The sequence below is a fragment of the Ovis canadensis genome, chromosome 24 (genome assembly GCF_042477335.2).
Source record: "Ovis canadensis isolate MfBH-ARS-UI-01 breed Bighorn chromosome 24, ARS-UI_OviCan_v2, whole genome shotgun sequence".
NCBI classification, from domain to species: domain Eukaryota; kingdom Metazoa; phylum Chordata; class Mammalia; order Artiodactyla; family Bovidae; genus Ovis; species Ovis canadensis.
Window position 1 is genome coordinate 41,702,731 of NC_091268.1, and position 20,979 is coordinate 41,723,709.

At 46.3% G+C, this 20,979-nt stretch overlaps 1 protein-coding gene and 1 non-coding gene across 9 annotated transcripts; one reads left to right on the forward strand and one right to left on the reverse strand.

The window, feature by feature from the left end:
* Positions 1 to 1,446: 1,446 nt before the first annotated feature.
* Positions 1,447 to 1,553, reverse strand: LOC138429813 (U6 spliceosomal RNA). The gene has a single exon (XR_011252903.1). It is a non-coding gene; the product is annotated as a U6 spliceosomal RNA (small nuclear RNA).
* A 4,242-nt stretch (positions 1,554 to 5,795) lies between these two features.
* On the forward strand, positions 5,796 to 12,291 carry C24H16orf54 (chromosome 24 C16orf54 homolog). Of its 8 annotated transcripts, XM_069570801.1 has the most exons (4): positions 5,838 to 6,060; positions 9,034 to 9,248; positions 9,477 to 9,685; positions 10,355 to 12,291. In XM_069570801.1, the coding sequence occupies exon 4, from the start codon at positions 10,355 to 10,357 to the stop codon at positions 11,009 to 11,011; it is 657 nt and encodes a 218-aa protein (XP_069426902.1). In that variant the 5' UTR covers positions 5,838 to 6,060; positions 9,034 to 9,248; positions 9,477 to 9,685; the 3' UTR covers positions 11,012 to 12,291. The 8 variants fall into 8 exon arrangements, with proteins under 8 accessions (XP_069426899.1, XP_069426901.1, XP_069426905.1 ...); XM_069570798.1 differs by lacking the exon at positions 9,034 to 9,248 and having other exon boundaries at positions 5,796 to 6,036; positions 9,517 to 9,685; XM_069570800.1 differs by lacking the exon at positions 9,034 to 9,248 and having other exon boundaries at positions 5,800 to 6,036.
* The last annotated feature ends 8,688 nt before the right edge of the window (positions 12,292 to 20,979 follow it).

Here is a 20,979-nt window from a genome sequence, read left to right on the forward strand (position 1 = left end):
AGGTAAGTGTACAATGTTAATAATTTTTTTAAATTGAGATACAATTGACATATAACATTGTATTAGTTTCAGGTGTACAACATTATGATTCAATATGTGTATATATTACAAAGTGAGTTAATCACTTTTGAAATCAGAAACCTATAGTAATGTACCAAGAATTTGTGGACAGACTGCTGTATTACAAAGAGACATGGGTTTATTTATTTTTTTATTTTTTTATTTTTTTGAGACATGGGTTTAAAGCCTGATTCCAGTTTTCGCTCTTTTCATTACCTACTGAGCCTCGGTTTCTTCCTCTGTAAATTGGAGATAATGAGATCAATTTTTGGCAATAGACCTGGCATGTGATATGTATTAAGTAAACATATATTCTCTCCCTTGAGAATTTCACAAAATGGCCTTCCTTTTTTATCTCTTAAAAATAAAGATGGTTTAGGAGGCCATATCTTTTTCATCTGCAGTTAGCTTTATCTTAAAGCTTGGCTTAACTTGAGTTTAGATCCTAGAGATCTTGTCAAATGCACCATAAGACTGCCAAATAATTTTGTGTAAGTTGGCTTGAACAACTCAAATTAAAGTCACTTGGGAACCTGGTTTTAATTTCCTTTTATTGAGATATAATTACACAGTAACTTTTTTTAACCTCTGTTTTTGCTTTCTCTTACTGAATTGCTTTATCCACTGCAACTTTTTATTTTTCCCTTTGTTTAGTTTTTTGTTTCCTTTGATCTGTTTTGCTCCTCTTCACAAAAATAATCACTCTCCAGAAAGTATAACAATATAGTATTCAAAGGGATGAAATCCCTGTCCATCTGAGTTGTAAATCAGCCAGTGCTCATATATGCTGGGTAAGTTGCTACCTATGTGGGAGTTATTCCACCACAATGCCCTCCTTCTTGCTTTGTGTCAGAAAGATCCATCTAAAAATAGGAGCATATTTGCTTTCCTTGACACATCACATGAGGTTAAAAGAGTCATCTGCTCTCATGCGTGACGTGTTCTGCAAATGCATTAAGACAGTGAGGTGCTGTGAGGCGCTGGTGAAGAGTACAGTGTTGGCATTCAGCCACCACTGCTCAGATGGTGTGTGCCCGGGGAAAGTTACTCATTTATTTATTTTTAAACAGGAGAAAATCAAAGTTTAATAACACATATATATGGGAGAGAATCAGAAAAAACTGAGTAACACACCAAAGTGGCTGCAGCCCTGCCAGCCTCATCTAAAGACAAAAGACGTTAAGGGTGGGGAGAGTCAGCTCTGGGAAGTGACCAGAAAAAAACACACGGTAAATAAGGAGCCCAAGCCAGTCAATCTTAAAGGAAATCAACCCTGAATATTCATTGGAAGGACTGATGCTGAAGCTCCAATTAAACAAGGGTGATTGTGATGCAGGTTTAAACATTATCTTCTCCGAAGACAAGAATTCGCAGAGAGCTGATAATAAAATTATGGAATGCTTTACGAATTTGCTTGGCATCCTTGCACAGGGGCCCTGCTAATCTTCTGTTTTTTCCTACAATGTTAGTACATGTGCTGCTGAGGTGAGCACCTGGGGCAAGTTATTTTACTTCTCTATGCTTCTGTTTCCTTACCTAAAAAAGGGTCATAACTGTACTCACCTCGGGGTTCACTCCAGAACATGACCTGGTGCATGGTGAGTGCCAAGGAAATGTTTCTATATGAATCAAGAGTGCACTAGTAAAACAAATGTCTCATGTTCTAAGGAGGGGCTCTATCCAGTAGAAATGAGAAAATCCTAAGATTCCTAATTATCCTTCACGTTTTAGTTATACACCTAAATCATACATTTCCAGCATTCTGTACATACGCCTTGATTTTATTCTTTTCCTTCCCAGTTGAATACAGGGCAGACCAACTGCTCACTGCACATCCAGCTGTGAGTCATTGATTTTAGCATCCATGTGCTCGCGTGCTCAGTTGCTTCAATCACGTCTGACTCTGCGACCCTATGGACTGTAGCCCGTCAGGCTTCTCTGTCCATGAGATTTCCTAGGCAAGAATACTGGAGTGGGTTACCATGCCCTCCCCCAGGGGATCTTCCCAACCCAGGGATAGAACCTGAGTCTCCTGCGTCTCCTGCGTTGCAGGCTGATTCTTTACTGCTGAGCCACTGGGGGAGCCCCGTTAGCATCCACAGTACTTAGTATGTCTCAACTTTGTCCCTCTTGTACCAAGGTCATGAGATCTTGCACATTTTCTCTAGTATCATCACTTTTTCATGTCCACTCATTTTGTGTAAGTGAAGGCAAAATGGTCAACTAGCCATAACTAACCAGACACATGGGCTAAAGTAGCTTGAACTTCATGTGATCAAAAACATTTACTGAGGTCACTTGGAAAATGGAACTGGAGTGTCCCACCTGGAGGGACTCACAGCCTTATGAGGGGCAAACATAAAGGAATGTATAATTGTCAGAGTGCAGTGAATGAGAACAATGGACGGGCATATGGGGATTCAGCCAAGGACAGAGAAGGAAAGGATCTCACCTGTGGCCAGGAAAGTGTGGTCACCGATGATGGGGTAGCAGAAAAGAGAGGAGATGGCTGAGGTCCATCCAGCACAGCCACTTATCTTGGGCAAATTATTTAAAGTCTCTCTGGACCATCATTAATAAAAGAAGGATAAGATCTGCTTCATTTAAAAAAATGATACAAATGATGGCACTTCCACTGCAGAGGGCATGGGTTCAATTCCTGGTCAGGGAACTAAGATTCCAAAATTGGATGGCCAAAAGAAAAAAAAAAAGATACAAATGAACTTATTTACAAAAGAGAAACAGACTCACAGATATAGAAAGCAAACTTAGGGTTGCCAAAGGGGAAAAGGTTATGAGAGATAGCTTAGGAATTTGAGATTAACAGATATACCCTATTATTATAAAACAGATCAACAACAAGGCTGTACTTATAGTACTCATACTTATCTTGCAATAACCTATAGTAGAAAAGAATCACTTTGTCAAACATCTAAAACATAAATCAGCTGTACTTCAATATAAATAAATAAATTTTTAAAGAAAAAGACCCACTTCAAAGGGTTATTATTATTACTTTGGCTGCACCAGGTCTTAGTTGCAGCACCTGGGATCTAGTTCCCTGACCAGGGATGGAACCCACGGCCCCTGCTTTGGGAATGAGGAGTCTTAGCCACTGAACCACCAGGGAAGTCTCAAAGTATTATTTTAGAGGATTAAATGAGATAGAAAAATGAGGCACATAGAAGACAGAATTAGTTATGGCCAGGAGCAGTATCATAGGAGGAATAGATATTTGAACAGGGTAGGATGGTCAGTGGCGGGGAACTGATCACCAAACAAAGTGAGAACCTTCATCACAAGAGGACAGTATCAGGGCAGATCAGGCGGCAGCCGATGATTATCCCCCCAGGCAAGCCGTGAATGGAGCCAAGAGCAGACCATGATATTTATGATGACTAATCCTATCCTTGCTGGGGTGAGGATAAGGGGCAAAGGGGGCCAACTCCACTCTGGAAGCTGAGAATCAACAACGAAGAGAGCTGGGGCTCCTGCCAAAATCCTCAGCTTTCTTCATGGAAGAGAGGAAGAGATTATTGGCTGATGGAGGGTTGGTGGCATTCGGCAGGACCCTAGGAAAGCAGTGAAAGGTTTGGAAGAGCCACTGTCCAGAGGGGAGAGAGAGTTGCCCAGATCCGTGTTAAAGGGTGACTAGACGCACTGACTGTGATGGGTTGTGTGATTTTCTCCAATAGGACAAAGGACAGGTGGTTGTATTAGTTCAAGGGGAAAGGCTGGCAAGGGCTGGAAGGAGAGGGGTTGAAGCAATTCACAATGATCTCAAGTTTATAGAGGAAGCAGAGTGAGGTCAGGACGGGCAGGCAGTCAGTGATGGATTTCTGAATGTGGGCACCAGGAAATAGAAATGTCAATAAGCTGGACCAGTGGGTGGAGTGAGAGAAAGGAGAGGCTCAGAGTTTGGGGAATCTGATGGTCAATGTAGAGCAATCCTTAATGGTAACAAGATTTAAGGTGGTCCCTAATGTGGAGAAGGAAATGGCAACCCACTCCAGTATTCTTGCCTGGAGAATCCCATGGACGGAGGAGCCTGGTGGGCTATAGTCCATGGGGTCGCAAAGAGTCAGAGACGACTGAGCAACTTCACTTTCACTTTCACTTAATGTGGAGAGGCAGATTCTTCATGATCTTGAAAGATAAGATGAGAAGTAATGCTGAATCAAGGTGGAAGAGGACCAAAGTGCTGAATGCGACTCTTTATGTAAAGTATCTAGTATCATCACTGCAACAGCCCTTCAAGTTGAGGATTTGTGGAAATTGAAAATTCAGACACGAATGAAGAAGATTGCCAAGTCCCTCAGGATTATTAAAACGGGTGGTGGTGGTTTAGTCTCTAAGTCGTGTCTGACTCTTGCGATCCCATGGACTATCCTCTGTCCATGGGATTTTCAGGGCAAGAATGCTGGAGAGGTTTGCCATTTCCTTCTCCAATTAAGATGGGAAGCTCGGGTATTTCCCTGGTGGTTCGGTGGTTAAGAACCCGCATGCCACTGAAGGCCGCTTGAAGCTGAAACCCAGAACTCTGATTGCAGTAACATTATTTAAGAAGGAGTCTTTGGGCTTCAGCCAAAATGGGTGGCATAAGCATGACAGGATGAGAGTGTGGTTGCCCTCCCCAATGCCTGCTCATGATGCTCTTTTAGCCTGAGGCTGGTGGCCTCCACATATTGCCCAGGAGCCAGGTTCACAGAGGTCCTCCGCAACGTGGACGGGGAAAGTGTGGAGCTGTCGTTGCTGGGGGAACATGAGTTATGAAGAGGAGAAGTGGATGAACCCAGCAGTTGTAAATTTGGCCACCGGCAGTTCCTCAAAAAGTTACACAAAGAATTACCCTATGAATGAGAAATTCTACTCCTAGGTATATACAGAAGAGAAACTGAGAACATATGTCCACACAAAAACGTGGACCTGAATGTTTCTAGCAGCTCTACTTGTAATAGCCAGAGTGGAAACAACCCGCCCCGGAAAGGATGAACAAAAAGTGGTACAGGTATCCTCCACGTTTCTTGAAACTTTGCTTTACACCACTTCGCTTTTATGAAAGACCTACGTTAGTACCTGTTTGCACTAGCCTGAAGAAATCTGAAGAGGATTTTCGTTTTTACAGTAAAAGGCGAGAGTAATACTGTGTCTCTTTTGTAGCGAATGGTTATAGAGGCAGGGCTTATTACCCCACGCCTAGAAGTGGCACAGTCAAGCTCCTTCCTGGAAACTACACTCAGCATCTCAGCGTGCAGTCACCGTAGTCTTCAATTGTGTGTGAGCATCTGTGCTTCTCTCTGTTTATTTTGTGCACCCATTAGCAAGATACATCCTAAGATAATTACTTCCTTATTTTATGCCATTTCAGTTTACGAAATGCTTCACGGGAATGCTCTACTTTCAGATAGAGGAAAAAAAACCTCAAATAGTCTATGCTGGAATATTCTTTATTCAGCTATAAAAAAAGGAAGGAAGCATTGATTCTTGCAATAGTATGGACAAACCTTGAAAACAATATGTGATATGAAAGAGGCAAGACACAAAAGGCCACAAATTGTATGACTGCATTTATATGAAATATTCACAACAGACAAATTCATACAGAGAGAAAGGAGATAGTGATTGCCAGAGACTGGGGGGAGGAGGCGATGGGGAGTGGGTAGAGGGTTTCCTCCTGGGGTGACGAAATGTTCTGAAATTAGATGGTGGTGATTGCACAATTTTGTGAATACCCTAAACACCACTGAACTGTATGCTTGAAAAGGGTGAAATTTACCATATGTGAATTGTATAGCTCAATAGAAACAATGATAAATAAATAAGCTTTGACCACCCCGTGCTGCTCTATGGAGACAGTGCAGCTGTGAGCAGTGAAGTGATGTATCCAAGATCCATTTGCTACCCCTTGGGATCAGGATGGGAGAGCTGGAGGATGGATGAACTTGGATGGAGGAGTTTTCTAGAACCAGGATACAAGTGAGTTCTCCAGTTGGATCTCAGGTGACTAATGACCCATAGAGTTAGTATTCCTTTCTGATGAATGCGGCAGTGACGGCCAGGTATGTTGTAAAGGACATGAAGTTTGATGTTTTCTTAAGAGAGTCCACCTTCACCAGGATAAGGCTAAGCATGGTCAGGCTCAGTACACACAGGAGTTGGGGAAAGTTGTGGGAGCCTCTTCAGCCCTCCTTTCTCCTGGAAACATCTGGTGGGCTGCAATGCATCAGAAGATGTAGGTTCAGGTATTGGCCACCGAAAGCCACAGACTGGAATATACCTCATTGACTTTCTTAGGGGCACCATGGCAGAAAGATAGGACCCACAAAAGCCACCACATGGGCAGGGGCCCCACACATACTCAGCTCAACTGATTGCTCCTTTGAGATCCATCAGGTCCAGTTACCTCCAGCTGGGGCTTCTGGTTAGGGCTGCAGAGAACGGTTTTTGTTTTTTGTTAAATATTTATTTAACAGGTCATAGCATGCAGAATCTTCTATCTTCATTGCAGCATGCAGAAGCTGGTTCCCCGAACAGGGATTGAGTTGGGGCCTCCTGAATTGGGAACACAGAGTCTGAGCTACTGGACCACTAGGGAAGTCCCCCCTTTTTTTTGTTTGAATATCAATGGCTGGAAACTTGATGTATTTATTTGCCGAATTGCACAGTTTACAAGGGATCTTAGTTTCCTGGCCAGGGCTCAAACCTGTGCCACTTGCAGTGGAAGCACCAACTCCTAACCACTGGACTGCCAGGGGAGTCCCCTTTTAACAGCTTTCAACTGTACAGTCCAGTAGCATCAAGGACAACCGTATTGCTGTGCAAACACCCCCATCCTCAATCTGCAGAACTTTTTCATCTCCTCAGACTGAAATTCTAGACCCATTAAACACAAACTCTTCACTCCCCCTCCTCCCAGCCCCTGGCAACCACCAGGGCTCTTTCTATCTATCGAAGTTTGACTACTCTAAGGGCCTCACATGAGTGGGATCATATAGTGTTTGTCCTTTTGTGTCTGGCTTGTTTCACTTGGCATAATGTTTGCAAGGTTCCTCCACGTTGTAGTATATTTATCCACTCATCCGTCAATAGACATGTGAATTCATTTGAGTTATTTCTTTTAGCTATTGTGAATAATGCTGCTATGAGCATTAGTGTGAAAACGTGTTTGAGTTTCTGCTTTTAATTCTTTTTCTTTAATTTACTATTATTTTTAAAAATATCTATTTATTTGGCTGTCCCAGGTCTTAGTTGTGGCATGTGAGATCTAGTTCCCTGACCAGGGATTGAACCTGGGCCCCCTGCATTGGGAACAAAGAATCTTAGCCACCAGGAAGCCCCTGCCTTCAGTTCTTGTGCATATATATAGACATAAAATTGCTGGACATATGGTAATTCTATATTTCATTTCTTGAGGAACCAGTTAAAAGAAAGTTAAGCCTTTCTGTAAGTGACGAAAAACAGTTAAGAATCAAAACAGCCAGCTTGATACCCTGAGAACAAGCAAACAAACAAAAACGTACCTGTTTTTTCTGGTTTTTAATACCGTTTACTCTCCTAGTGGGCTTCCCAGGTGGCTCAGTGGTAAACAATCCTCCTGCCAATGCAGGAGATGCAGGTTCAGTCCTTGGGTCTGGGAAGATGCCCTGGGGGAGGAAATGGCAACTCACTCTAGTACTCTTGCCTGGAGAATCCCGTGGACAGAGGAGCCTGGTGGGCTACAGTCCATGAAGTCACAAAAGAGTCGAACACAACTTATCAACTTAAACAACAACTCCTAGTGCTTTAATTTTTTTTAAAGACAGATAATTTATAAGAAAACAGATAAAACAATTTTCAGATTTTATTTACTTGGAATTTATTTTAAAAAGAAAACCTTTTTAATGCCATGAATACGTGTAACATAAAATTTACCATCTTAATTATTTGTACATATCCAATTAAGTTCAGGTTTTATTTTAAGGTTTATAGTCTCATCCAATTCTAATCTCATTGCGTTGCACGCAGGTCATAAGGCACAGAGCCTTGGGACTCTCCTTCCTCCTACTCTCATCCCTGCCACATTTTGTACTCCTTCTGGCCCTTCCCTCAAAACCACGAGGATAAAGCAGTCTGAGTCAGGCTGCCTTTGTGACCACCTTTTGTAATACACTAACGTTTCAACATGTTTTTGGTAGCCCTTCACATTAAATGGCTGTCATTTTGCAAAATGAAATATGTGTTCCTAGGAAGTGTTGTGCTGTATACAGGTTGGTTGCCTGAGAAGGGATTTGTATCTATAATCCCCCATCCTCCGATGGACATGAGGTGTAAGACTTAGGCCACAACATGTAACTTGTTTAGGGCTTATCTGTCCTTTGTCAGTGAGGGAGTCGAACTAGACAATCTGTGAAAGGCTCAAAGTCTAGGAACTGATGATATTCTCCTTGACCCCCAGCGCTAAGGGAAAGGAGCCGAGATGGCAAGTGTGCAGTCTTGGTGGTTGTTGCTCAGTTGTGTTCGACTCTTTGTGACCCCATAGACTGCAGCACGCCAGGCTTCCTTGTCCTTCACAATCTCCTGGAATTTGCTCAAACTCATGTCCATTAAATTGGAGACGCCACCCAACCATCTCATCCTCTGTCACCCCCTTCTCCTCCTGCCCTCAATCTTTCCCAGCATCAGGGTCTTCCCAATGAGTCAGCTCTTCCCGTCAGGTGGCCAAAGTACTGGAGCTTCAGCTTCAGCATCAGTCCTTCAATGAATATTCAGGGCTGATTTCCCTTAGGATTTGACTGGTTTGATCTCCTTGCGGTCCAAGGGACTCTCAGGAGTCTTCTCCAGCAGCACAGTTAGAAAGCATCAATTCTTTGGCGCTCAGCCTTCTTTATGGTCTATGGTCTCATATCCCTACATGACTACTGGAAAAACCGTAGTTTTGAGTATACAGACATTTGTCAGCAAAATCACCTCTCTGCTTTTTAATGTGCTGTTTAGGTTTGTCATAGGAGCAAGCATCTTTAATTTTCATGGCTGCAGTCACGTCCACAGTGACTTGGAGACAGGCCTAAGCACATTTTTTAACCGGGATCCTTCCCAGAAGCCTGCCATTTTTGCTACCTGAGTCTCACCTCATAGCTATTTTCCAACTGAAATTGGGGCTACATGGTCTGAAGAAAAGGAGATACATGTCCATGAAAAACACGGAGAAGGTGGGGCAAGCAGGAGGGGGTAGGGGCAGATAGCAAGAGCGGGATTGGGGGAGGGCCCAGTGGGCAGGGCAGGGCCACAGCAGCCTCCTGGGAGCAAGTAGAGGGGGCCACCTTGGTGGCCGGGATGGGCTCTGTCTCTCTTGGCTTCCGCTTACGTGTTCTGAGGTCTGGGGGCTGGCTATAGGATGACACAGAGCTACTGCCCATTCCGGCCCCACCCCTTGCCAGGAAACGCCTCCCCACCCGCAGTGACCACATCCCCCAGCAGGTTGCCTGGGAAACGCTCCGCAGGGGCTGGGGGATCCAGGGCACAGTTGCCCAGCAACAGGTGGTGCCCTCCCTTCCGCCCTCATGTGAGGCAACTGTCCAGCACCCTCTGCTCACACAGGAAGAGCGGCTCCGACGGAGAGTCAGGAGCCCGGGATCCACCGCCTAAGGTGAGGAGCACAGGAGGCCCCTGAAGATGGGGGACCAGGGGGCCCGCCAGGAGGTGAGCAGATACAAACAAGGGAGATGGGGTCAGGCAAGACTGGGCAAAGCCGGAGAGGCGGGGACGGGGGTAGAGGTGGCACCTGAGACCTGGCACAACGGCAAACCCAGGGGAGCCTGCAAAGAGCAAGACCAGCTCCAAGGAGGGTTGTGAAGGCCAAGGAGCACCCAGGGTGCCGGAGCTGGGCCCACACACAGGGGCAGGGCTGGGATAGGTCTCACTTCCTCACCCATCACTTCCTCTTCCAGGCAAGACCTGAGGGGGGCTGAGAGGGGAGGAGAGGAGCCCTCAGGGCCCTTTGAGTTTGATCTGAGGCACCCTGGATTCTGGGAGGAAAATACAGCTTCCAGGAAGGGCCTGGGGACTCTGAGCAGGAGGGCCTAGCTGCAGACCCAGGGGGGCCCTGTCTCTCTGGCCGTCTGGCTCCTTCCCACCCTTTCTGGGTCTCCGGGCTCCTCTGTCCGCGTGGGTCTGTTTCTCGCCCAGATGTCTGGGAGCCCGGCTGCCCTCTGTCTCTCTCCTCCCCGTGTTCACACACCTGCTGGGCCCCCTCCGTCTCTCCTGGTGGTATCAACCTTGTCTCAGGCGCTTCCTCTCCTGTCCGCTGTCTCTTCAGATGCCTCCGACCCCAGAGCCGCCCTCGGGGCAGACGGAAGCCTCCTCATGGGCCCCGCTACCCTGTGGACCCTGCATCCCCATCATGGTGGCCCTGGCCACGCTGGCCGCCATCTTCCTCCTGGCCACAGCCGTGCTGGCCGAACGCCTGTTTCGCCGCTCTCTCCAGCCAGACCCCAGCATCCGCGCACCCACCCTCGTGTGGCGCCCCGGAGGAGAGCTGTGGATCGAGCCCATAGGCACGCCTCGAGAGCGCTCTGAGGACTGGTATGGCTCGGAGGTCCCCCTGCTGACGGACCGTGCCCCAGACCTGCCAGCCCAGGGGGGCACCTTGGAGGCACGAGCGACAGCCCCACCCGCCCCCTCAGCCCCACGCTCCCCTCCCAGCAGCCTGGTCCCCCAGACCCCACCCAATGCCCCAAACCGGAGCACCTTCTGGGGGCCCCAGGTCTGGGACGAGAGGCCCCAGGCCCCAGGCCTGGTGAGCTGGGCTGAGCCTGAACAGAGGCCAGAGGCCAGTGCATATCCCGGGAGCCCCCAGGCTCGGAGGGTGCGGCCAGGAAGCCCGGATCTTGAGTGGGGCCTGCAGCCTCGGGTCACCCTGGAGCAGATCTCAGCATTCTGGAGGCGTGAAGGCCGAAGCAGTGTGGGTTTCTGAATTCCCAGGGCCTGCCTGGAGGACTGGCCTTCCAGAGACCCTGGGGGGAGGCCCAACCTCAGAGGGATCTTAAGATCCTGAGGCTCCCAAGAACTCGAGCTGACACCTGAGGTCCCCTTGGAGGAATGCCCTTCCCAGGCCTTTTACTTGTGGATTTCGGTTCCCCTGGATCTGGGCCTGGGAGGCCTGGATGTGGACAGAGCAGGAACTCAGTGGTGTCTTTGCTTAGCTGTCGAGGGCTGTGGCACAGAGAACTGGATTTGGGGCTGTCTCTGGTGACTCAGGCAGTAAAGAATCTGCCTGTGATGTGGGAGACCCAGGTTCGATCCCTGGGTCGGAAAGAACCCTTGCAGAAGGAAATGGCAACCCACTCCAGCATTCTGGCCTGGGAAATCCCACGGACAGAGAAGCCTGGCGGGCTACAGTCCATGGGGTTGCCAAGGGTCTGACACAACTGAGTGGCTAATACTGCATCAGAAGCTGCCAAGATGACACTTCGGATTAAGAACTCAAGGTTCCAGACAGGAAGGAAATAACATCAACACAGCGGCTTCCTCCCTTCTTCTGTGTGTGCCTGAGATGCCAACACCAGAGTGAAGGGTCCTATAGATGCTGAAGAACAGACTGTGGTGATGACGAGTGTCAGCCACTAGCAGGAGAGACAGGAATTCAGCTTCCCAGGCCACCCCCCATCCCACCAGAAAAACACATACAGAGAGGTCAACATCCAACAGAGCATCTTATTAGATATAAACTGTGGCTTTGGCCCCCAGCTGGTGACAGGAGGCCCTCTCTTGCCTGCAGTGGGATCTACAGTCTGAAAAAGGCCAGCAGGCAGCAAGTCCTCTTGAGGCGTCCTATCTTAGCCCTCTGGATCTTACCCCTCCTCAAGTGGGGAGGCCCAATCCAAGGAGATCTGAGTTTGATCCAGTGCGGAAGGAACACTCTCCTGGAACAAGGCAGCTCCTAAAACAGCGTCCCTGGCCATCTTCCCTCCCAGCTTGCTAGCCAGAGCTGCCCCAAGATGGGCTTACTTATAATGCTCCACCCCACAAAAATGGAGCCCCCATATCTGTATCAGCTGACCTCCCCTTTGGGCTTGGAGCCAACAGTTGGGGGTGCGGTGGGGGCAGGCTAAGGAATTTCCATTCCCTGGGATCTGACTTCTCAAACCTCAGTCCTGAATGTTAGGATTTCTGCCATATCAGTTGACCACCTGTACTTTATATTTTTCTTTACACATGGCTTACTGTTTGCTTAATAAATTTATTTTACAAGAACTCTGTTGTATATCATTTCTGTAAATGGACAACCAAGTACCATTGGCCAGAAATAGAAGGTTAAACATGGAAATAAATACAATGTAAACAAAGATATCAAGTTCTAAGTAGACTTGACTTCCTGCTGGAGGCATTGACCTAGAGATTTGCCCTTTCTTTGTTAAAAGGATCAACAGTGTTGTTGAGTTGATAAATCCTGTCCGACTCTTTTCGACCCCGTGGACTGTAGCCCGCCAGGCTCCTCTGCCCATGGGATTTCCCAGGTAAGAGTATTGGAAAACTCTTGCCGTTTCCCTTCTCCAGGGGTATCTTCCCAACCCACGGATCGACCCAGGGATCAATCCTGCTTTGGCAGGTGGGTTCTTTACCGCTGAGCTACCAGGGAAGCCTTGTCAGCAGTGTTAGAAAAGTGGCAGACGCTCTAGTGCCATCCTGAGACCTGCCCCCAGATGACAGCCCTGCCCGAGCAGCAGCCATCCTGTGTGACTTGAGGCCGGCCAGGAGTCCCTCCCCCAAATTCATCCACACCCAGGAAATGCTGGGGGGTAGAGGCCAACACTCTGCTCTTCCTGCCTGGAGGGCTGAGGAGCCTCCCTTCTCATTGCTTGGATGCCAGAAGTTGGAGGAGCAGTCAGGGAATCAACACCCCCTCCTCCTTTCCCACCCGAGGCTGAGGGACCCTCCCCTCTTCTCCCACCTCACACTCATCGTGTCTGTGTTCCTCCCAGCCTGGCCCAGCGGGTGGAGGAATCAGACCTGACCCCGCCCTCAGGGAGCTCTCAGTCTCTCTAGTGGCAGGCGTGGGGGTGGAGGGAGGTGAGATAAGACCGGAAGACACCAGTGATACAAGATCAGTCCCATCTCTGTCACTCACGATTGGGTAACAGTGTCACTTCTCCTTGTCACCATCAGCTAACCAGACCCTGTTGTGGGGACTCCGCCCACGAGGTGTGAACCGAAAGCTCAGAGCTTAGATGCCTGTGCACCAAGGGCTCAGCGGAGGGACAAGGCCCCAGTGCTGTGATCTGGCTCTATCACCCACTCAGTTGGAGAAAAGTAATTTTTGTATTACTGGGCCTCACATTCTTTCTCGTGACACAGAGAGTTGAAAGCTAAACCAATGCTCTTTTGGAGCTCTCCTAGCTGTGATGTCTAAAGATACAATAAAATGAAAGATGGACTCATACACTCACGTGTGGATGAATGTCATCTTCCTGAGGCAGAGTCCAGCTTGCTGTCCCCCAAAATCTCCTTTATGTCCCCAGACCCAGAACAGGATCTAAAATATAGCAGAAGCCCAAAGAAGGGAAACGGGAATGACTGCTAGATAGATGGATTAATAGACGCATTCATTTCACTCTTTCTCTTTTTCCTTTTTTTTTTTTGGCTGTTCTCCATGGCACATGGGATCCTTGTTCCCTGACCAGGGATAAAACTCATGTCCGTTGCGTTGAAAACCTGAAGTCTTACCCACTGGACCACCAAGGAACTCCTCCTTTCTCCTCTTTATTTTGAACCTCTCTTCATTTTTAACACTGTCTTGTTACTTCCTCATGTTGAGTCCTTCTTCTGTGCCTTTCAGCATTTAAAATGTACTTCTTCAGGACTTCCCTGGTGATCCAGTGGTTAAGACTCTGTGCTTCCAGTGCAAGGGATGCGGGTTCAATTCCTAGTCAGGGAACTAAGATCCCACGTGTTACATGGCTAAGAGTTAAAAACAAATGAACAAAACCATAAAAATAAAGCGTACTTCCTGAATGGTCCTTTACCTAATAACTCTGTAGTCTTGAGTCAAGTTCTAAAGTTGTCTGCTCACTCTCATTCATGACAGCTGGCTTCCTCTTATGTTTTCTAAGCTGGGGCCATGAACTCAGCTTCAGCAGGGCCTTATGTATGGAAATCCATGTGACCAGCTCCAGGGTGTCTCTTTAGAGAGCTTCTATGTTTGCTTCAGCCGAGGATGCTTCAGGGGAATCACCAAGCCGGACCACATTATTTGTTCATTTTTATTTGGGCTTCCAAGACTATACAAATTGTATAAATTTGAACCCCAGATTTACATGAAGGCACACCTTTGCTTATGAACTCTCAGGGGAGCCTTTCCATTGCCACCAGTTCTCAGGGTGTGACCCACCAGGTTCTTTTGTGTTCCCTGGGCTGATGGAAAGGTGTTTTGCTTTTTTTTTCTTTCTAGTCTGCATTTTCACTGAGAGTGTCATCCTTTAAGGGACTGAGCTGAATATTAAGGTCTCAGTTTTCAGTGCCCCAGGTAAATCTTCTCCAAAATATAGGTGGAGGTAAACCCCAAACTCCTTCTTTTTGCCAATATCTGCAACTGTCCATGAGTTCCCCCAACTCTGGTTTTCGATTTCCTCTTTGTGTGTGTCTCCGGGAGTTCCCCTTAGTTTCTTGAAACTTAGCTGTGCTTTGTAGAAGATGTTTGCTTGATGTTATGCAGCATTTCTCGATGTTTCACAGCAGGCATGTGCTTGTCAGATTAATACCATTCACAATATCACCTTGATTATTTCCTCTATAATCAAGGTCAAATCTTCACAGCTAAACTTCTGGAAGGACCCGTCTGCCCTAGCAGGCTACATTTGCTCCTCTCCCCATCACTCTGCAATCTGCTGCAGGCTTCTGTACATTTCCAGCATTCTCTAGAAACTGCTTTCCCCAAAACCAAGACCTGCATATGTTAATCAAAGGACACTACTCAGTCTCCCGTGAGCATCTGAGATATTTTGATTCCCTATCTTTTTTTTTGGCCACGCCACATGTCATGGGGGAGCTAGTTGCCTGACCAGGGATCGAAGGCAAGTCTGCTGCATTGAGAGCGAGGAGTCTTAGCCATTGGACCACCAGGGAAGTCCCTGGGTCAGATAAAGTTTCATGTTCCTGTACACTGTGGAATATTTTGCAGCATCTCTAGTTGTGAGGAGATGTCTGCAGGCATTGCCAAATGTCACCTGGGGTGGGGTGGGGAGGGGAACCAACCTCTCAGATCTAAGTGACACATTTAATGCAGTTAACACACCTGCACACAGAGCTTGCAAACTGTCCAGGGAAAGGCCCACTGGGGAACTAGACCCGCTCAGCTGCCAGGTAGAACCATGTATGCCTCCTCTTACTGATTTTCAGGGGCACCAAGAAAGGATTAAGATGAAGAGATAAAACAACCAACCCTGGAGGAAATGATAGGGATATAATTGGATAGTTAAACAAGTAGTTGTAGAAGTCCCAATAGGGACTATAGATAGAGTAGAAACCTAAGAAAGTTTGGGAGGGCATTGTAAGTTAATGATAGCTCAAGAAAGCTATTGGCAGAAGGAAATGGCAACCCACTCTGGTATTCTTGCCTGGAGAATCCCAGGGACAGAGGAGCCCGGTGGGCTGCCGTCTATGGGGTCGCAGAGTCGGACACGACTGAAGCGACTTAGCAGCAGCAGCAAGAAAGCTATTGGAACATTATTCAGTGAAGCAAGCTTGCTGCTGCTACTGCTGCTAAATCACTTCAGTTGTGTCCGACTCTGTGCGACCCCAGAGATGGCAGCCTACCAGGCTCTTCTGTCCCTGGGATTCCCCAGGCAAGAACACAGGAGCGGGTTGCCATTTCCTTCTCCAATGCATGAGAGTGAAAAGTGAAAGTGAAGCTGCTCAGTCGTGTCCGACTTTGCGATCCCATGGACTGCAGCCCACCAGGCTCCTCCATCCATGGGATTTTCCAAGCAAGAATACTGGAGTGGGGTGCCATTGCAGCTTGCTTAATTATAAAACCATAAACAAACCCAAAAGATATGCCCCAGGCCACTAGATGGAAGAAATGTCACCATTCTTCTACTAACAAGATAATCCTAGTTTGACCTCATAGGGTCAGACACATTCCTGCCTAATAAAAATGAGGACCTAAAGATGTATGCCTTACATCCGCATCTCCATCTACCTGAAGAAGGCGATCTTCTCCCCTCCCCATTTTTTCATTATAAATTGTCTCCCACTCAATCCTAGGGGCAGAGCTCCCTCACCTGCCCACTTGCATCTCTTAAAACCGTTTTATGTTAATAAATCTACTTCTTGCTATCACTTTGCCTCTCGCTGAATTCCTTCTGCACTGAGACACAAATAACTTGACCTTCAGTAAGTCCCAGACATCGGGTGAGTGATTCTAATTAAAAAATTGTGGATTCAAGTCCCAAACTGGGTTTTTGCTGGGTTCAAGTCCCAATCTGATGTAAATGGTTTCAGAAACAAATAAGATAATACATCATGAAACCAGCAGACGCTTCTAGGAAGACAATGTGTCACAATGTCTTTTGTGATTGAAAATTATAAATTATAATTTGGAAATTGCAAATTTGATTGCCCAAATGAAAAAATTAATCAAAAGAGTGTATGGGTGGAAAGGTTTTTAAACATCTCTCAGGATGTAGAGAAAAATAATGTAAGAAACATTAAGAGATGAAGGATCAATTCATTTAATATTTACCTAGGGGCTTCCCTGGTGGTCCAGTGGCTAAGATTCTGTGCTCCCAATGCAGAAGGCCCGAGTTCAATCCCTGGTTGGGGAGCTAGATCCCATACGGTACAACAAAGATGGGAGATTCTGTGTGCCACAACTAAGACCTGGCTGGATCTTAGAAAAAGCAAAGGAATTCCAAAAATCATCTACTTTTGCTTCATTGACTATGTTAAAGCCTTTGACTGTGTCACAAGAAACTGTGGAAAATTCTTAAAGAGATGGGAATACCAGATCCCCTTACCTGCCTCCTGAAAAACCTGTATGCAGGACAAGAAGCAACAAAGCCAGACAGGGAACAATGGACTGGTTCAAAATTGGGAAAGGAGTATGTCCAGCCTGTACATTGTCACCTTGTTTATTTAACTTATATGCAAAGTACATCATGCAAAATGCCAGGCTGGGTGATTCACAAATTGGAATCAAGATTGTCTGGAGAAACATCAATGACCTCAGATATGCAGATGACACAACTTTAATGGCAGAAAGCAAAGAGGAACTAAAGAGCCTCTTGATGAAGGTGAAAGAGGAGAGTGAAGATGCTGGCTTAAAACTCAACATTCAAAAAATGGAAGATCATGCCATTCGGTCCCATCACTTCATGGCAAATAGATGGGGAAACAATGGAAACAATGACAAACTTTATTTTCTTGGGCTCCAAAATCACTATGGACAGTGACCGCAGGCACAAAATTAAAAGACGATTTCTCCTTGGAAGAAAAGCTGTGACAAACCTAGACAGCGTTTTAAAAGCAGAGACATCATTTTTCTGACAAAGGTCTGTATAGTTCAAAGCTATGGTTTTTCCAGTAGTCATGTAGGGATGTGAGACCATAGACCATGAAGAAGGCTGAGTGCCAAAGAGTTGATGCTTTTGAACTGTGGTGCTGGAGAAGACTCTTGAGAGTCCCTTGGACTGCAAGGAGATAAAACCAGTCAAATCCTAAAGGAAATCAACTCTAAATACTCATTAGAAAGACTGATGGTGAGGCTGAAGCTCCAATACTTTGGCCACCTGATGCAAAGAGCCAACTCATTAGAAAAGACCCTTATGCTGGGAAAGACTGAGGGCAAGAGGAGAAGCGGGTGACAGAGGATGAAATGGTTAGATGGCATCACTCGATGGACATGAGTTTGAGCAAATTCAAGGAGGTAGTAAAGGACAGGGAAGCCTGGTTTATTGCAGTTCACGGAATCGCAAAGAGTCGGACATGACTTAGTGACTGAATAAACAACAGAAGAATTATACAGATTCATCTGTATAATTACAGATTACAAAACTATCTGGCGCTCAGCAAGGTGAAATTCACCACATCTCGAAAGCAGTAATAAGTGAAAAAGACAGGAGAAGATAAATGAACTATCAGAAAAAATTATGGATTTTTTTGGTTCTTTTTTAATTATTGTATCCAGAGCATCACAGAACTGTTGCCTCAGATAAGCCACAAACACAGTTCTTTTGCATCTTCTACCTTTCCCCCCATGGGCCTGTCATCCTTTGGAATTAGATTGGAATTTAAAAATGCAAGACTTGGTCTCGCCCTTGAAATCTTCCATCCATTTTGATAATTACTATACCAATAATACAAAAGTAACTTTAGTACAATCCTTTACCTAAAAAGCTGCCAAAGCTCAATGAATTCTCCTTCTGGCTCCTAATATTCTGAGAAAACAAAGCAAATCATGCAAAAAATAAAATAGATATTTCTGGTTCTTGGTGAGATTACAGTTCAGTTCAGTTCAGTTCAGTCGCTCAGTCGTGTCCGACTCTCTGTGACCCCATGAATTGCAGCACGCCAGGCCTCCCTGTCCATCACCAACTCCTGGACTTCACTCAAACTCATGTCCTTCAAGTCAGTGATGCCATCCAGCCATCTCATCCTCTGTCATCCCCTTCTCCTCCTGCCCCCAATCCCTCCCAGCATCAGGGTCTTTTCCAATGAGTCAACTCTTCACATGAGGTGCCAAAGTACTGGAGTTTCAGTTTCATCATCATTCCTTTCAAAGAACACCCAGGACTGATCTCCTTTAGAATGAACTAGTTGGATCTCCTTGCAGTCGAAAGGACTCTCAAGAGTCTTCTCCAACACCACAGTTCAAAATCATCAGTTCTTCAGCGCTCAGCTTTCTTTATAGTCCAACTCTCACATCCATACATGACCACTGGAAAAACCATAGCCTTGGCTAGAAGGACCTTTGTTGGCAAAGTAATGTCTCTGCTCTTGAATATGCTATCTAAGTTGATCATAACTTTCCAGTTAAGGGGTTTTAAAATTGTTTTTGTTTTGTTTTAATGTGGGAAGCATGATTTTTATCCAGCCTTTAAGGAATCAACATTGTTCTTTCCTTATTTATTTTTGGCTACGATGGGTGTTCGTTACTGCAAGGGCTTTCTCTAATTGCTGTGTGTAGGTTTCTTGTTCCAGTGGTTTCTCTTGTTGCAGAGCATGGGTTCTAGAGCACAGGCTCAGTGGTTGTGGAGTACGGGCTTAGCTGCCCCACAGCATGTGGAATCTTCCCGGACAAGGGATCAAACCCGTGTCCCCTGCACTGGCAGGCGGATTCTTAACCATTGGACCACCAGGGAAGTTTCAGCATTGTTCTTTATATACTGATGTAATATTTCAAAAGAATCTTTTCTTTTGTTAATAAGCAGCCAAATATTAAGAAGCAAGTGACTTATGAGATAGATCTTTGTTAGTGCTAAGTTTTTTGAAAATTTTAGCTCAAGAGCTGGAAGAAGAAATAGGTTACCCAGTGACCCACCAAACTAGAGGTACATAAGAGGATCTCTGCCTCTGATCATTCCCTGAGTGTGCTGTACTAGATCCAGGGATCCAAAGAGGACTACCTACCTGAAATAAAGCCCATGTTACCTGGAGTAAATCTACTGTGCACAGAGATCAATGGAGATATTATTCAGAGCCTCACGGTCAGATTCTCTTCAGATCTTTGTAGTTTGGATTTACAAGCTGAGTTACTTAGGGCCTCAGAAAGCAGCTTTTAAAAGCAGTTACTGAATAACTGCCAAAATGTTCTATTCCTCAGGAAGTGATTGGAACGATGTACAGAGATGTTGAAACATTTATGGAATTTTACCTACTCTATTGTCCTGAAGGGCTAACAATAAATTAATATACGTGTCCACACCACATAATAGCACAGTGGGATTTTTTTAAAGATCCAAAGTTGAATTGTTTTCAGATACAATTTGGTTTGCTAGTAGTGTCTTGCTGTTTTTAAATGCTTTCAGCTTTCTCTGGCCTTGACTCACTAAAAAGCTCATGCCCACTGAGTTCACTGGCTCTGCCAACCTACTTTGATCTCTTGTCTTCCCTGACCCTGTACATTTAGTGTTCCAGTGGTTGGGTTGGGCGGAGGGGTGGGAAGAGAAATGGATGCATGGAAGGGGGATGGGTGGATGGAAGGGGCCTGGGTAGGTGAGTAAATGTTAGCAGAATGGGGTGGAGGCGGTGTGGAGCATGGAAAGTTTGGTGAGTTGAATGAGTCTCGGTGGTCTCTGGAGTACACAGGGTCTTGGAGTCACTGAGATACCTTAAGCAGTTGGAGGGGGAACTGATGAGGGGATTAAGCTGGAAAAGTGGGTGGAAGACACGCCTGGTGGACACTCCTCCTCGGCTTTCCTTCTTGGGCAGATGCTGCACATTATTCATAGCCTCTTAGCCTGCTGCTGCTACTGCTAAGTCACTTCAGTCGTGTCCGACTCTGTGCGACCCCATAGATGGCAGCCCACCAGGCTCCCCTGTCCCTGGGATTCTCCAGGCAAGAACACTGGAGTGGGTTGCCATTGCCTTCTCCAATGCATGAAAGTGAAAAGTGAAAGTGCAGTCGCTCAGTCGTGTCCGACTCTTCGCGACCCGATGGAGTGCAGCCCACCAGGCTTCTCCGTCCATGGGATTTTCCAGGCAAGAGTACTGGAGTGGGGTGCCATCGCCTTCGCCTGTTAGCCTAGGATCTTTGAAATCGGAAAGGAAGATGGAATCAGAGCAGAATGGACGGTGCTGTGACTGCAGTGCCCTCTGGTGGCCATAAGGGGATTTGGCGGTATTCTTCGGTATTTTTTTTATTGTCTATTCTCCCCTCGCCACTCCATTGTTTATTCTCTTCCCTACCCCGCCCCGCCCCCACACAGAGCCCCCCACTAGAATATA

Coding starts and splice junctions, on each gene's coding strand:
- C24H16orf54 (XM_069570797.1), top strand. CDS start 5,939: ATGTATCCAAGATCCATTTGCTACCCCTTGGGATCAGGATGGGAGAGC. Junction 6,037..9,513: donor TTTCTAGAACCAGGATACAA/GTGAGTTCTCCA, acceptor CACATCCCCCAG/CAGGTTGCCTGGGAAACGCT. Junction 9,686..10,354: donor CCCGGGATCCACCGCCTAAG/GTGAGGAGCACA, acceptor CTGTCTCTTCAG/ATGCCTCCGACCCCAGAGCC.